This window comes from Melozone crissalis, unplaced genomic scaffold (assembly GCF_028551555.1).
Source record: "Melozone crissalis strain CALT ecotype California unplaced genomic scaffold, PUWL_Pcris_2 ptg000106l_1, whole genome shotgun sequence".
Classification (NCBI taxonomy): domain Eukaryota; kingdom Metazoa; phylum Chordata; class Aves; order Passeriformes; family Passerellidae; genus Melozone; species Melozone crissalis.
Genome location: NW_026535883.1, coordinates 4185658 through 4202167, shown reverse-complemented (window position 1 = coordinate 4202167; position 16510 = coordinate 4185658). Strand labels below are relative to the sequence as shown.

The 16510-nt window shown below is 42.6% G+C and overlaps 1 protein-coding gene across 1 annotated transcript in view; it reads left to right on the top strand.

The window, feature by feature from the left end:
- The first annotated feature begins 437 nt into the window (after positions 1–437).
- Positions 438–16510, top strand: part of RCAN2 (regulator of calcineurin 2) — an 80741-nt gene continuing 64668 nt past the window's right edge. Inside the window, exons 1-2 of the mRNA XM_054291718.1 lie at positions 438–506; positions 8173–8399. Of these exons, the coding sequence (XP_054147693.1) occupies positions 8175–8399 (225 nt within the window). The 5' untranslated portion in view covers positions 438–506; positions 8173–8174. The remainder of the gene's footprint in view (positions 507–8172; positions 8400–16510) is intronic.

Genomic DNA, 16510 nt, shown 5'->3' with positions numbered 1-16510 from the left:
GGTTCCTACCGCTCCGTGTGCTCGGGTGTCAGGAGCTCGCGCCCTGGCTCACCTGTGTCCCCTCACTGCTCTGCGCCCCTCATCTGTCCTGTATCCCTCCCGCCTGTCCCCACACACCTGCCACTTGTCCTCGGTCATCCCTTGTCCCCACACATCCCTGCCCGGCTCGCCTGGCGCCGCTCATCTGTCCCCGTATATGCCCCGTGCCCTCTCCTCTGTCCCCCGTCCCCTCACGGGCCCCGCCGGTCACCGATTCCCGGAGGGTCGCCGTGGGAGCTGGGGGCGTGGCCAGGGGTGTGGGAGGCGGGACCAGAGCACTCCTCGCGTTCTCATTGGCGGCGCCTCCCGCCTGTTTAGGCGGAGGCGTTGCTGATTGGGCCGCCCCGTCCTCCACCTTGGCGGGCGCGGCGCGGGCGGGCGCGGGGCGCTCTGAGGGAGCGTTGGGCACGGAGCGAGGCGGACTCCGGGCGGGCAGGGCAGGGAAGGGAAGGGCGAGCGAGCCGCAGGTAAGGGCACGGCCGCCTCCCCAGGGGCTCCTTCCCCGCCGGGGCCGCAGCGCTGTCCGGCAGACCTGGGTTACGCAACCGCCCCGCGGTCCTGCCCCGGCGCCGCGCTGCCCTCGGGGTTCCTTCCCCCCGGGGTTCCTTCCCCCCGCGGCTCTCGGGGGATGCGCGGCGAGCCCGCGGCCGCTCCTCGGGAGGGATTGGGGCCGGGGCCGGTGTCTCCCGCGGTGGGGTGCGAAGGAGCTTGCGATGAGGGATGGGGAAGTGGGAAGGGGTTTGCGGCTGTGCCGGGAGCAGGTCGGGGTCGCAGCGATGCAGACCCGGACCGGGCGCTCGGGCAGCTCCGGGCAGGGCAGCGCCGGGAGCCCTGAGAGAGAGAAAGAGAGGCTTTTCTCGGGATGCTTTAAACTTGGCTGCTGTAGCCGACGGGAAATGAAGGGGCTTTGAAGTGAAGGAAGGTTGGTTCCGGTTAGATATTAGGAATAAGTTCTTTACTGTGGGGCTGGGGTGAGGCACTGGCAGAGGTTGCCCAGAGAAGATGTGAATATCCCATCCCTGAAGTGTCCAAGGCCAGCCTGCATGGCGCTCGGAGCAGCCTGGGATAGTGCAAGGTGTTCCTGCCCATGGCAGGGGGTTGGAACGAGATGGTTTTTAACATCCCTTCCAACCCAAACCATTCTGTGATTCCGTGATCCCAAGCCAATATCATTTAATGCTTATGTAATAGATAGCTCTCCAAACTTCTGGTTTGGGTTTTTCCCCCTCACCTCTGCTATATTCTTTTGTACCTCTTTAAAATATTCTGTTCCCTTATTTCTTGAGTTTGGAGTTTAATGAATGTTCCTAAAAAGTAATGTATGATAAGTTTATACAGCTTAACAGTTTATACAGCTTAATCACATAAATGAGAATTGTAGTTTAATCAGGGGTTATACTTTACACCAGCCTCTTGTCTTTAGCTTTCAAGTTTTGCCCTTGGAAATGGTTTGGTCTTTTAGCTAGTTAGAGTATGTGTAACTAGCTAAAAGACCTGTCCCTGATGAAAAGGAAAACTGCTATTCTATGAAAATACATGATTAGTGTAAAGAAACTGCTGCATTCATCTTGGCAGTGAAGCTAAATTATATGGTTGCCCATCATGCTTGTACAGATGGAAGTCTGAATACCGTGAGAATGTCAAACATTACAGAAAACTGCTAACACATCTCAGCAAATAAGGCAAGAAGAAGAAGATTTTCTGTAGATGATCATCTCTGTTAACTGTCTTTGGTGCCTTTCACAGCAGGATCTGTCCTATCCTCAAACTTCTGAGAAGTTGTCAGGTGTATGATTCAGTTTGTCCCCTTCCAAGTATTGTTGCTTGTGTTCACATTCAGTAGCTTGGTTTGTCTTTGTGTTGAAAATGTTTGTCATTGCATTGGAGTAATTAATTAAATAATTTATAAATTACTTGACTGTGCTAGCAGGAAATCCTTTTAGAGGAGGAAACTTTGAAATATTATTCCAGGTTATCATTGTGTGTTTTCTAGGAGTGAAGCCCTGTGAATGGCTCCTGCTGCAGGGGGCTCTGGGTGAGATTCCTGCACAGCTCTGAATTTCAGGTTCCAGGCTGGACGAGTGTTCCAGTGACCCCCGTGTGAGGTGACAGCTCTGGCTGAAGGCCGGTGACGCTCTAATGCTGTGTGCCCCTTATGAAACGGGCTTGCTTTAAATAGATTAGCATAGAGGCCAAGTGAAGGTGATCAGGAGGCTTGTTCTGGTTTCTTTGTGTTTGGGGAGGGTTTTCTTGGTGGTTTTTTTTTTTTTTTTTTGGTTCTTTGAATACCTTAATGTTGCCATGGTTACTGTAGTGCCCAACTGATTGAAGCTCAGCTTCTTGATTTTAAGAACAGCACAGGGAATCTTCACACCTGGCACTGGCTGCTCCAAGGTATCCCCTTCCTTTTGTGCATTGGCACTGGAATTTTGGCTTGGTTGTGTTCACCAGTGCCTCCTGCATTGTTTTATCCCATGCTGGAGATGCAGATGCTCAGCAAGGCAATGCCAGAGTCCCTCTGTGCTCTCAGGACACATCCCTGGCGTGGGAGGCACAGCTGAACCTTCAGTGTGATGTGCATGTCTTGGACTGCTTGAGCTGACCAGTCCTGCTTTAGAGGAATAAAACTGAATAGTCCCTTTGGATGTTAAAAGCTTCCAAAAATAGTTCCCAAGTCTCAGCTAAATTTAATGCGGCTAGAATGTCAATGGAAAGGATTAGAACATTTGGGATTTGCACCAGTTAGCATTTAGAAAAAAAAATTAAAATCCTCTTCCTCATATCTGCCACTTTTGTGAGAGGAAAAGTGGAGATTGGCACTATTTTTGTGTGTGCTAACCAATCTGGAGCTCAAATGTGAGTGGACTTTCCTGTACTGATAATTTTGATTCCTGTGAGGGAATTTGCCCAGGTGGGAGATCAGGGTGAAGGCTGTGGGAGGGGGTCACTGTAGTCCTTGCTGCTTTTGAGGCTGCAAAGGTTCATTAATCCTGTCGTGTGAGGTCCAGTTCTGCTCTTTCTAATTAAGTAAAAAGCCTCTATTTAAGTCCATAGGAGCTTTCCACAGTGAAGAATTAGCACCGTTAAAAGTAATGCTCATCTCCAGTGTTCATTGTGCAGAGTGGAATGAAATTCCAGTAAGTTACTCTGTGACCTTCCCTGATACATTTGTGCTTCCTGACAGAGCCTTTTGTGTGGGGCCAGTTGGATTCAGCAGGAGATGCAGCCCTAGGCTGACACCACTGAAATTGGTGGCTCTGCTACTGTAAAGTCAGTGAATATTTTAAGTAAAAAATTATTATTGCAGTAAGATTTTATTCACTGGGTTTGATTTCCTCCCTCCTGCCTCTCCCCTGCCTTTGAATTATGGTAAAAATTGCTTTTTTGGGGCTTTTTTTTTCAGTAGGAGCCAAGATGGAATCCCTGCACTTCTCCTGGACCCCTTCTACAAAAGCAACTGCAACTTTTCTTTCTTTGTTTTTTCCTGCAAATTTTCTTAAATTCCTGCTGATTACGGTTTCCAGGTTTGCACTCAGAGCTCAATAATACTTCTAGTTTATAGTGATTATATTTAAAGCTTCTATTTGTAACATTTTGTTTGCTTTATTCTATTTTTAGTCATGTTGTTTGTCATGGCAAGCAGTGTTTAATAAAAAAAGTCAAGTTTCCTAGTGATTTCAAGAGATATGTGCCTGTTTCTTGATGTCCCTCAGGGATTCTTTTTAAAAACTCTAAAGACAGGGAAATGTTCACCAAGGAAATGCTTTATTAGTTTCCATAAAACCAGTGGATACATCCATAAATGCTCAGTGATATAGAAGGCATTGGTCCATTCAGACACTTCATGTCCTCAAATTATCTTAATTCAATACAATTTCTGCTGAATTTTTGGCTCTGCAGAGGTCTGACTTCATGAGAAGATGTACATCTTTACCCTTTCATTTTTATACTAAATAAGTGTAATTTTTCAAAGAGAAACTTCAGTGAGCTACTGCTGTTTTCCAGGGAGTATAATTTTCCGCTGGCCTCTGTTAATTTTAATTAGAGGTGTACTGTGTCTAAAAATAGTGAGGTAACAGAATGAACACAGAGCTCCCACTTGGAATCTCTGCAGAGATTTTGGTCCCAGCCTCTCCAGTGCTGAGCACTGACATGACCCATGCCAGTGGGAAGGTGTTTGTGTTTGGAGCCATCCCAAATCAGAAACTTTGCACACCTGGACCACAGGAGGAGAAATTTAAAGTAACCCACGTCAGAGTGAAGTGATGTGTAGGGGCTGGGAGGGAAGTGGCTGCTGTGGTTCTCCAAGGTTAAACTTGCAGCACTCTTGAGCTTCTCATTCTGTGGGGTGTATTAAAGTTGGGGGTCCAAACCTTACACCAAATTCAGAAATAACACTGATAACATTCAGGTGGGCTTTAAATAAAGGGAGTAAATGGATGTGGCAAGTGCTCAGCTGTAGCTGGAGGTTCCATGGAGTTGTTTGGCTCAGGTTTGAATCTGCCTCAGACTTTTCAGGGGACCAATCCTGACAGAGTTTGCTGGCATGATCCCAGGTAAGATTTTGGATAATTTAGCATCAATATCGGTTCTGGATAGAGCCTATATTAGTGTATATATTTATTTTTTTAATGGCATTGCCCCTTTATTGAAATTCTGTATGGCAACTTCTGGTATCTCAAGTATTTGTAAAATCTTATTTGGGAGGGGAGAAACAAATGCATAACTTAATTTGAATTCATTGCATTTTAAAATGAAGGTAAGTACAGTTTACTCTTACTTGGTTTTTTTGGGTTTTTTTTTTGAATATAAAAAGGATCCTAAGGGGATGAAATTAACTCATTTTGTCAGAAGCTGTGGAAAGGAGCTTTAACATAAATGGGAATGTGATCCAGTGATTCTATTATTGTAACATAAAAGATTACTTTTAATTAGGCTTATTTGATATGGAAATCCAGTTCATGGATGGTACACGACTTAGACTTAATTGTTTTAAGAGATTTGAAATATAAGTTATTTTGTTCTAAATTAGTTAAATAATTGGAAAGAGAATTTTTTTTTTTGTCAGAGGACTTCCTGAAGTGGCTAAATAATTTCAAAGAAGCCACAAAGCACTACCAACAACATGACATCTGGGCCTTCAGGTTTGACAGACATAATAAAGGAAATGAAGTTATGATTTTTTACATATATATATATATATATATGTAAATGTTTGTATGTGTAACATTATTCATAATAAAATATAAGATTGGAAAAATGTAAGATTTCCATCTTAGGCCTAGGGATAGTTTCTGATTGAAGTCTGCTAACAAATGTTGATTCAAGTATGTTTGTCCCCTCTGATTATCATTATCAGGCTCATGGGCAGTTTATTTCTCTTGGGGAGCATGTATGTATTTTCTTAGTGAGGTTTCTGTTTTAACTGTGGTGCTGTGCTTTCCATGGTGCAGTGCATGGCAAAGGAGATCCTGTGAAATAAGAGTTACCCCCTACAGGTGTTCCTAACCATCCATCATAAATTGGGCAGAGGATTTAGGAATCAGGTCTAAGTTAATTTGCTAGTGGAGGGAACTCTAATCAGAACTCTGGGTGTATCTTAAGAGTAGAAGATGCCTGTGCAGGCACAGACACCTGCAGGTCTGGGATAAGAGCTGGCCACAAGCCTGTGAGACAGTGACTTTCTTCAAAAGACTTGGCCAATACCCAAGTCCCACTGGGCAAAAATGTCTCAATAATTGGCTGGAAAAAAAAGAATCAAGTTTTTCCTATCCAAGAGCTCTGGCAGAGCAAGACTACTGCCACATGATGTAAATATTTATTAATTTCTCATCCTGGCTGCTGCAGCATATGATCATTTTGTTGTTGGTTAAAAACCTGAGCTTCATGGTTATAACTTAAAATCCTGTTCTGTTTTGTTGTCTTTGTGGTTTTGCTGAATTCCTAACTTAAAAGCTTTCCTATGTAGTACTTATAATATGGCTCTCCCAGGAGAGAAAAAGAAACAACTGTTTAGTGAGGAAGCCTGCAGACTTCTGACTTCTTTCTTAATTGAGATTCTTTGCTTCTCTGCACAATTAGCCTTGTTATGCCTTGGGAAAGGAGGTATGAAACTTGTTAACTTTAACATTATAATCCAGATTTCTACAACTTTAGCATGTCCAGTGTGTAACTCTCAGATGGTCAGTGTCTTCCTTGGCTGCAAATTTTTTTGTCTGTTGTGAATGAAATTCTTCCCACAGCCTGGCACAAGTCTGCTCTGCCATGTAAATTGTGTTTTGTAACACTGGGCTTGAGGTTCATTTCCATAAACCTAATGGCACAAGCTAGACACAATGACAAACATGCTTAGAGATGATTATTCTTGGAGGAGATGATTTATTAAAGCTTTTTGCTAGAGAAAATACTGCATTCTGATGTGAAGTTTCTGGCTGCTATGAGGATTTCTTTCCAGTATTTCCCTGGATGTGTTTACCATGAAATGTGCAGTAACACAAAGCTTAAGTGAGTTGGTGCAAATACCAGAGGCAATGTTGCTGTGAGGGTGAGCTCTCCTACACCAATGTGTACTGCTGAACTTGTAGCCATCTCTTCTGCCAGTTGTTCAGGCTTCCTCTTTCCAATCAGAATTTAGAATTTAATTTCTAAACTGAAATTAGTTGGAGGTAGTTGTGCTAGTATTGGGCTGAGTTGCTGAAAGCAAAGTGTGTGTTTGGCAGCCTGAAAACCCATCCTCAGGTTAACACAGTACTTTTGAGCATGGCTTCAGCTTGTGTACTTGAGAACTTCTGTCATTAGCCCTGAGACTCCAGCAATAACAATTACTGATACTTCCATAACCTTATGTTATGGAATGATGTGCTCTGTCATCATCCAAATCTCATTTCAGAGCAGAGGTTATATGAAAGGCACAGCCATAGCAAATTAGCTCCATAATTTAGCTTTACTGAGATTAAGTGTAATAAACCCATATGGTTTAATTTTGGACAGCAGTTCTATACAATGTGTTTGAGATAATATTTACAGCTATTTATAGAGAATAGCAAGTATGCAAGAGAGCAAGGGCAGAGCAGAACAGATGAGCACACTGAGTTTATGTAACTCTCTAAATGCTTGTGCTAGGAGGAAAAGCAGCTAATGATTGCATATTGTTATTAAAAGAAATAAAAAGGAATAGATTATTATCCAGTAAACTTCTAGTTAACTCTCTGAGGCTCTCTAGATGCAATAAGTTGATGTCTACTAAGGACTGATAAATAGCTGATTAAATACTAATTAACACACTGATCATTAATTGGACCTTGACTTACTCCCCTTGGCTGGCATGAAGCTTTCTCTCATAACAGCAGTAGTGATACCATTTAATGGATGGGCTCATTATGTGTGCCCATCAATTTGTGTGCTTTAAAATTACCTTTATCTACTGATGCATTTGGGATAAAGGCTCCAAAATCAGCAGGACTTTCCTAAAAGTGCTGAAAGTCATCTTGAGTCCACTCTTCCCTTAACTTTATTTGCTACCTGGTGTGATTAAGATGCAAAGAAATTGCTAATGGGCTTTGAAAACCAGCCTAAACTGTAGAAGAAATTGGCTGTGTTCTGTGTGGCAGAGATGTGTCTTGGTTGTACTGATTTTTGATGATGCTGTGTTCATGCTCCTTTCCATAAGGGTCTTTTATTTTATTTTTTTTTTCTTGAAGCCTGGTTTAAATTGCAAAGTTATTTTCAAAGTTCTTCTTACCCTGAGCATTATGCTTCCCGAGTTGGCTGCAGACTCAGAAGCACCAGCAGCCTTCCCAGTAACAAAGATGGTTCTTTTAAACCCAAATACAGCAGTGTTTTCTCACAGGGCAAGGGGCCCTTAAGTAATGTCTATTTGCTTGTGTTCAGAAGCTTGCACTGGTATGTTTAGGCATTTTCTGTGCTAATAAATGAAGTTAAAGCCCCTGTTTGAACCTTGGTGAGACTGGTCTCAGTGTCCTGTGTCAGAGGCCAATTGTCGCCTTGGAATTGTGTGAAATTTATTTTGTACCAACAGAGTCCCCAGGCTTAAGAATCTCAGGGTTACCTTGTGGATGTGGAACATTTAAATACATTGTGTAACTGTGTGGTGTTCTCTTCTCTGTGCTGCAGGGATGAGGGGAGATTCTTACTTCTTTGGAATGAGGGGCCTTGGCCAGTATGGCTGCATCCCAGAGGATGGAGGACAGCTCCTGCTCTACTCTATCAATGGAGACAACGGCCTCAAGAGATGTTTTGCAGAGGAAGATTTCCATGAAATAATCGATTTCAACGATCTCCCAAATTCTCTCTTTGCCTGTAATGTTCACCAGTCCGTGTTTGAGGATGAGGACAGTAAGGTACAGTGTCTGTTTCCAGATTTCCCTGTAAGAGAAACCCATGCTTTATATCTGTTTATTGCTGTCAGTGAAACAGTTTCATCGGTTTCATGCAAAGAAACTTGATCACAAATATGTCTTCTTTCTTAGGTGACAGCAGCATTCTGCTTTGACATTTATTTCAAGAGCTTAAAAGCCTTTTTGTCAGTTGAGGTCAACAAAAATGTTTTTCTTTTGTTGAGATTTGCAGAATACTGAAATGAAGGTTTGTGTTTTCATGGCAACCTTGGCAGCAGGGATGCTGGGAACAGCAAAGTCAAACATGTGATGGCTGCTCCTGCTTGCTGATCACAGATCACTGAGATGGAAGGGTGCCTTTCTGTATTTTATCACAGAATTAGAGAATCCTTAGGTTGGCAAAGACCCTTAAGATTGAATCCGACCATTAGCCCAGCACTGCCAAGCCCACCACTAAACTGTGTCCCCAAGTGCCACACGTACACATCTTCTAAACCCCTCCAGGGCTGGTGACTCAACCCCTTCTCTGGGCAGCCTGTTCCAATGCTTGACAGCCCTTTTGGTGGATAATTTTTTCCTAATATCCAGGCTAAACCTCCCCTGGCATGCCTTGAGACCTTTTCCTTATGTCTTACTGATTGCTGATTTGGAGACCACCACCTGCCTCACTCCAGCCTCCTTCCATGCACTTGTAGAGAAGAGAGATAAGGTCTGGTGTGTTTTAAGTTATCTGTAATACTGTGTTCTCACTGTCATTCACTTCAGATTTTCTAGATAAAAGCACATGAGAAACTTCATGAAAATATTTTGAACTCTGCAATTAATCTAAAACAATGCTGAGAACAACATGGTCTTAAGATAATAATAATAACAAAAAAGCCAACTCTTGTAGGAAGCATTCAGTTCCTGTTTCTTAGTCTAGTGTTATTTCTGACTGAGACTGCAAGAATATAAAACTGATAGCTTGGGGCTTTATTGTCTGATGAAATGAGTCTGAGCTAATTGTTATAGGCACATCTCAAGCTACTTGAGTGTCCTGTTCAGAATTTTCAATTCAGAAACAAGCTGGCAGGGGTACAGTGGGTTTTGCCTGAAACTGCCTGAGGCACCCAGATAAAACTACAAAATCACTGGGACCAGAGCAGGCCAGAATGGACAAAGACTTTTTAGTGGGGAGATTTCCCGATAAAAGGGGAATAAAACAAGATTTCTAAGGATACAGGCTCCCTGTTAAAGGTACTGAAAGTGATGTCTGGTGAGGCTGTACAAGTGGAATTATTCAGGTTTAGTTTCTTAGGCATTTTTATCTTCTGTAATAATGTCCTGTGTATGTTTGAGTAATATAGATTAGTGCTGCAATACGAGCTTTAAAATGGGCAATTATATATTACAAATTCTGCAATTTGTAATTGGACCTTGACTTACTCCCCTTGGCTCTAAATTGCAATTTTGAAAACCAGTTCCCTATTTTATTGAACAGGCCTTTTGCTAATAAGCATCTTGCAGTTACATTCTGCCATTTGCAGAATTTTCTCACCATCTGGTAATGAGCTTGACTAAAGTTAAGGGGTCTGAAAGTCCAGTTTTAAAGGGAGAAAACAGAAGCCCACCTGGAAGTAGAGAATCTCTGTTTCCCCTGCAGAGATTCTATCCCCCCTTGCTCCTGAGCTTTCCCTTTTGAGAGCTGCATTCTGGTATTTAGCTGCTGGCTTAGTTAGAAAATGGAATGGCTGATTATGTAAGTATGTGGGATAGCAATCCCCAAAGACTTGCAGGACTTAAGGATGTGTCTCAAGAATAGCAGCTGGGTTGTGGAGGTGGATGTTCTGTGCCACGTGGGGCTGTGAATGCCCTGTGCCTGCTCAGGGTTCAAGCTCTGTTAGCAGGTAAGTGATTACCCCTCTAAGTCTCTATTTAACAAGATGGGATTACACTCAGATTTCTCATTAAATTCAAGAACCTGGGGAGTTGATGATGGTTTTTATTATTCCTGTAGAACATGGTCTTGTGTTTCCAGTTGATTAATATCCATAATCCTTTCTATTAATAACTGTTGCTGCAAGATAAGAGCACACACGAATTCAAAATAAAAATATTGTCAAGTTGCTAAGCTAAATTTTAAAATCTCATAAATGGTGCTAACAATCATATCTTCAATTATACATTCAAAGTATATGTAATGGTACACTAAGCTTCTAAAAAGTATTTACTACAGTAACGGTTATATCTAAAATTGTTTCATTATGGCATTCATTCTGCAGGAAGTAAAGCTTTTTGTAATGTATTTTTAACTTCTTCTCTTGACCTGCACTTTTAGGAGTAAAGTGAAGGCATGATTGGAAGTTACAAGTTAGTAATAAAGTAGTAAAGGAAGCCAGAGAAGCCCCTCATTGTAAATGGCTGGTTTGAATTGGTGTGGAAAGTTCTGAGTGGCTTTAGCGTGGAGCAGCATTAAAGTAAAGAAGTTACCCTGTCAGTTCTAAAGTTGCATTATCTGAGGTGTCCAAGGGGCTGAAATGTCAAGTTCAAACTTCTAACACACTGATATCTAAGCAATGCACTCACTAAAGACAGGTTTTAATTTGAAGGCATTTAACTCCCTAACTCCAGATACAGGGTGAATTCCAGGTTGTGCTGGAATGTGGCCTTGCAGCAGCTCCTGGCAGCACGTACACCTGTGCTGGGGATAAGCTGATTTGGTTTGTTCTGAGTCCTGTGTCAGAAATACCCTCTCACCAGTGCTGTGCATCTACAATCCCTCTTAGAAAGGATTCAGTCTCCTGTCAAAAGCAATGATGGCACCTGCAGGGAGCCTGAGTTTGGATGTTCATTCTCTGAAGGTGAGGAATTCTGGCAGCTGAAGGCTGTGTCCTTTGCAGGGAAAGACACAGCTTGGGTTTTCTCCTGGCTGGCACCCTGAGGTCTCACTATGCTGAGCTTCAAGAGTTGTGGACTCTGGGATCTGAGGATGAGTTTGCCATCAGGCTTCAAGGAAGCTGCTTGGAACTGACTGCCCTGAAACACTGAAGAAAAGGGGAATACAGATTAATGCTCCCTACAACTGATCTTGCTTCAGTAACAGAGCATCTTGTCAAAAATTATTTCCCTACCTTCCAGGCTGTGTTCCTGGAAAGAAACATGTTGGATCAGGAGAATGCCCCAGATAACTGGGTCCATACTATGGACATTTAAGGATTTGTGCAGCTTGAGAAGGATTGCAGCTTGCTATAGCTGAGGGGAGGTGGCTTTGCCTATCTCCACTCCCATCTTGGACAGCCTGCACCTTCCTGTGGAAAATAAAATTTCATCTTCTTTACAGTGTGCTCGAAATACAGAGCTTTTTAGTTCCTAAAATCCAGCAAAGGTGTGGAGAAGATTATCCAACAGGATAATCTGTTGCTAAGCTGGGATCACATTTGGTTGTGCCCCTGTCACTGTCCCGTGTTCTGATCATTGGTTTTGGCATAAAGCTGTTAATGGTAGGTGCAGATTAATTTGGTGTTTTGGACTGTACAGCACTGACTTGGTTGGGTCATGGAAGTCTTACTGTTAAGAAGCAAAAAAATAAAATTATGCCTTTAACACTGGGTTTTGTCACATAGATGAGACTATTTATGTGTGAGCAAGATATGGCAAAATTGAGACTTATTTTTGGCTGGTAGTGTGACCGAATGGGAGGTGCTGCTCCTTTTAGCTTTCCTGATAAAGCAAGTGTGTTAGTGAGCCAAAGGCCATGACTGTGATAACTCCTGAGGGTGGGCATTCGAGTGTTTCAACAATTAATTGCTACCCATAGCCCTTAAACTCTGGCTGGTAACTCTTTTGTTGTGCTTTTCTTGTGCATGTATCCCTGTTTGTAAAACCAACCTTTCTGTTCTGTGACTCCAGCTTCCTTCAGGCCGGGGCTGGTAAACACACTGTCAAAGTGAAGCGTCTTTGTGTCTTAGGATGGTTTCTTCAGATGCTGTAGTGCCTCAGGAGACACTTAGACAAAGCTAATAATATTCATTATTAGAATATGTTTTCATGAGGGAAGGATGTGTTTCCTCAAGCATTTTAGAAGCTGCATGCTCCTTTTTTTACCATTCTTTTGGCTGAAATTGGAAGGAGCACCAGTTAAACTTGATGGTTTTATTTCAGATAAAGAATGATTCATCAGTTTCTGAGCATTTTAGTTATGGTGAAGCTGTCTAGCCAGTGATAGCCAAAGTCCACCAAGTGCTTTTTCTTGCCAATGTAATCTAAGCCAATAGGAGATATATTGTTATTTCTGCATGAGAAAATACTGATCAAATGTTTCCAGTTCTGGAATTTCCAACATGAGGGAGATGTAGACATTTTGGAGGGAGGTCACAGAGATGAAGGGATGGGAGCCTGTCTGCTCTGAAGAAAGGCCAAGGGAGCTGTGCCTGTTGAGCTGGAGCAGGCTCAGGTGGATCTGAGCAGTGTGTGTGAACCCCTGAAGGCAGGGTGCAAACAGGGCTCATCCAGACCCTTTTCAGTGCTGCCCAGTGCCACAGCAGGGGCCACAGGCATGCACTGAAACGCAGGAGGCTCCCTCTGAACATCAGGAAATGTTTTTTACTGTGGCAGTGCTATCACAGGGTGCCCAGGGAGGTGGTGCAGTCTCTCTCTCCCCATGGAGATACTCCAAGCTGTCTGGACGTGGTCCTGGGGAACTGAGCTCAAGCTGACCCTGCTTGAGCCAGGGGTGTGTTGGAAAGGTTGACCCTCAGAGGTCCTTTCCAATCTCCTCCAATCTGTGATCTGTGAGCACTTCTTGAAGTGTCTACTAATTCTTCTGATGCAGAGGGCCAGTGTGGGAATGCAAGATGGGGAGTGAAGGTGATTAAAAATGCATTTTCTGAACCATGAGCTTAATGGAGGTGGGGTGGGGCAGGAAGGAGAAAAGTCAAACTAACAAGCCAATGGAAAAGATAATCCTATTTTAATAGAAGGACTTTACTATGAAAACAATTACTATTTTCATGAGGGATTCTTTCACATTACAACTTTATTTACATATATTGGATGATTGCTTGCTCTTACTGGAGAAGCCTCTGTTAAACTTCCTCTGACTTTTTATTTTTTAAGATGTATTATTGAACTTGGATCCTGAAAAATATTTCAGGCTCCCTCAGGTGGGTGCTGAAATATTTGTCCAAGGGTGATGCTTTAAGAACTCTTTGTAGCCTTACTTGTAAAGGCTTTTTTCCCTTTGAACTTGCATTCAGATTTCTCAACAGAGTCCATTTTCATGCTGCTATTTTTATTTTTAAGGTTCAGTGAAAGACACTGGACTGCTCACTGGTGTGCTGTGTTGTCTTTAACTTTTATATGTTAATTCTGGAACTGAAAGTTCCTGCTGATGCTTTGACTGAAGCAGATAATTGAAATGTGTCTGTTCAGTGCTCCTTTTAAACAAAGTGGAGCCTGTGTGTCTGCTGCCATGTGTGAAATGTTTCTCCAGTTCCCTTTTCATACAGGCTAATTCAAGATGATGCTCTGGGAGGCTCTAGGCAGGATGTGTGTCTGCAGGGAAAGGAAAATCTGTTCCTTTTGACTTGAGTTTTAAGCATCTAGATTGTGAAGTCAGAATCTCTTTGTTCATATTACGTCTCTGAAGCCTCTAGGTGTTGAGTCATCATTATATTTAGAGGGTGGCACACTTCTTTTTAGTCTAATATTAGTATTCAAGCCTGGACCCAGTGGAAGGTCACCCTAGCAAAGATGAAGTCAGGCTCCAAGGCTGGAAAGGAATGCAGCCTTCACTTTGCCTTCCTGGTACACTTGCTGTTGCTTTGTTTTACTTTCAGTTTTTCTACCTTTTAAGGTTGGTGCTGGTTGATATGATAACATTATCAGAAGCTGCTGCTTGAAGCAGACTGTGCCTCATGCAATGGAATCCACCTACTTTTCTTTGTCCAGCTTTATAAATGGGATGAGTGTTATTCCCTGTCATTCTGTGAAGATGGAAGTGTTTCTTTACTATGCTCTGTCTGTGCATCCAATAAAATGAAAATACAGAGAGCTTGCAAAGAGTGGCTGCAGGAGCAGTGTCCTTCATGAATCACAGCTGCCCCCTGGGAATCCTATTTTGCACTTTTCCCTGGGTGCTTGTTTGCAGACAGCCAAGCACTGCTTTTTTTGTATGCACTTTTGGAAGCACGAAAATAAAGCTTTAGGAGGCTGCTCTTGCATTAAGAAATATGCACTCTGAAGTTCATTTTCTATTGTACTTTTTTTCTATAACTAATTTCAAAAACTTTTCCTATGAACCATCTCTGAGCAATAGTGTTTTGTGTGAAAACACCTGTGACCTTCCATGCTCTGCATCTGATATTCCATCTGACTGCTGGAGTGGTAAGCCTGATTTTTTCAGCCTCATTATGCACATTCTCTCTCTCCAACTGAAAGAAGCTGTTGATATTTAGCCTTAAAATGGCCTTAAACTAAAGGGAGGGTAGGTTGACATTAGATACTAAGAAGAAATTCTTTACTGTGAGTGATGAGGCCCTGGCACAGGTTGCTGAGAGTTGTGAATGTCCCATCCCTGGAAGTGTTCAAGGCCATCTTGGAGCTTGCAGCAGCCTGGTCTAGTGGAAGGTGTCCCTGCCATGGAACTAGATCATCTTTTTAGATCCCTTCCAACTCAAGTTATTCTACAATTCTCCGTTTGTCCTTCATAAACTTCCCTTTTAGCCCATGTTGTAGCTGCTGGACCTTGTAATCCAGCTCTGTGTTGGCACCTGGAATGGGATGTGGTGTCACAGCTCCTCCCTGTAGCTGCTGTTCCTGTGCTTTGCCCACAGGTCAGGTGTGAGTTCTGTTGAGGAGCTCCATAAGAAAAGCAGTAACTTCATGAAGGTGGATGTCCTGTAGCATGTGAACTCTCCAAACACGACTGGCAGTAAGATCCACAAAGCATCTCAGTGTCTGGAGCTCCTTAGGTCTCAAGCCACAGTAACCATAAGGAGCTGAGGTTTTACTGGAGAAGGGGAAGTAGGGAAGTTCACCTTCACTGACATTTGGGATCTGTTGAGTATTCATTGTGGTTCAGAGGCAGAAAATGAGTTAATTTTGATTGGTGTGTTTTGCATATTCAGAATGTCAATGCATATTTATAAGGAGATGATTTAAGGCTGTTCTTGTAGCTCTTAACAAGACAACTTGCATTTATGTATGTATATAGGGTCTGATGGTAATTTCCTCTGAGGTGATCTGCAGAATTTCCAAAGGAGCTGTAAGGACTTGTCAGTGTAGTTTAGGCATTCCTTCCATCTTCTCTTGGGCTGTTCTGGAGATGATGCTGTTAGCATGCAGGAATTACTCATCTCTGAATATTCCTCAATTGCATCAATATTCTGCTCTGAAAATGTGGTTTGGTGTTTCTGTGGTGCTGCTGGTGTTGTCTTCTCTTTAAACAAAAAAACTCCTCAACCAACCAAGAAGTTAGTAACAAGTATTTGTGGGTCTGAAAGGCCTCTGTCTGTCATGGGGATGCTGTCTAATAATTGTTCCAGTCCTTGAGGTTACTTTCCCATCCATGCACAGTGTTCTTGGTAGCACAAGTGCCCCTGTTTCAGTGGGAGAACGTGCCTGGCAAAAAACCAACTGGGTTAAAGGTAGGCCAGTATTCCTTGCAGCTGAAATCTGAAGTAGTGTTTCAAAGCATTTAACTATACTAGTTGTTTGTAAATTACAAAAATAACCTGATTAATGTTCTTTCCAGAACACACAAGACAGCAGTTACTGTCTGCTTTTTAAATTTGGAAATGAACTTTTTTTCCTTAAGAGCAACTATGGAAAAATTCTTCCAGTGTTAGCTTTCTGTGGCTGTGTTCTACTCTGCAGTCTAGAGGGAATGTGTTATCTCAAACCAGGATGGGTGGGAAATCTTTCCTGGGAAAGGACCATTCAGGGTATTTCCTTTTTTTCTTTTTTTTTTTAGAGGAATATAATTTTCTTACTAGTTCTACTAAAATACAGACTTTTGAATAATGAGACATTTTAACAAAGATGTTGCTAAATCTATGCCAAGGTTTCTGAGGGCCTTCAGTTATGACATGAGTAAACAGGCTCTGGGAGCCACAGGGAATTGCAAAGTCTTGTGT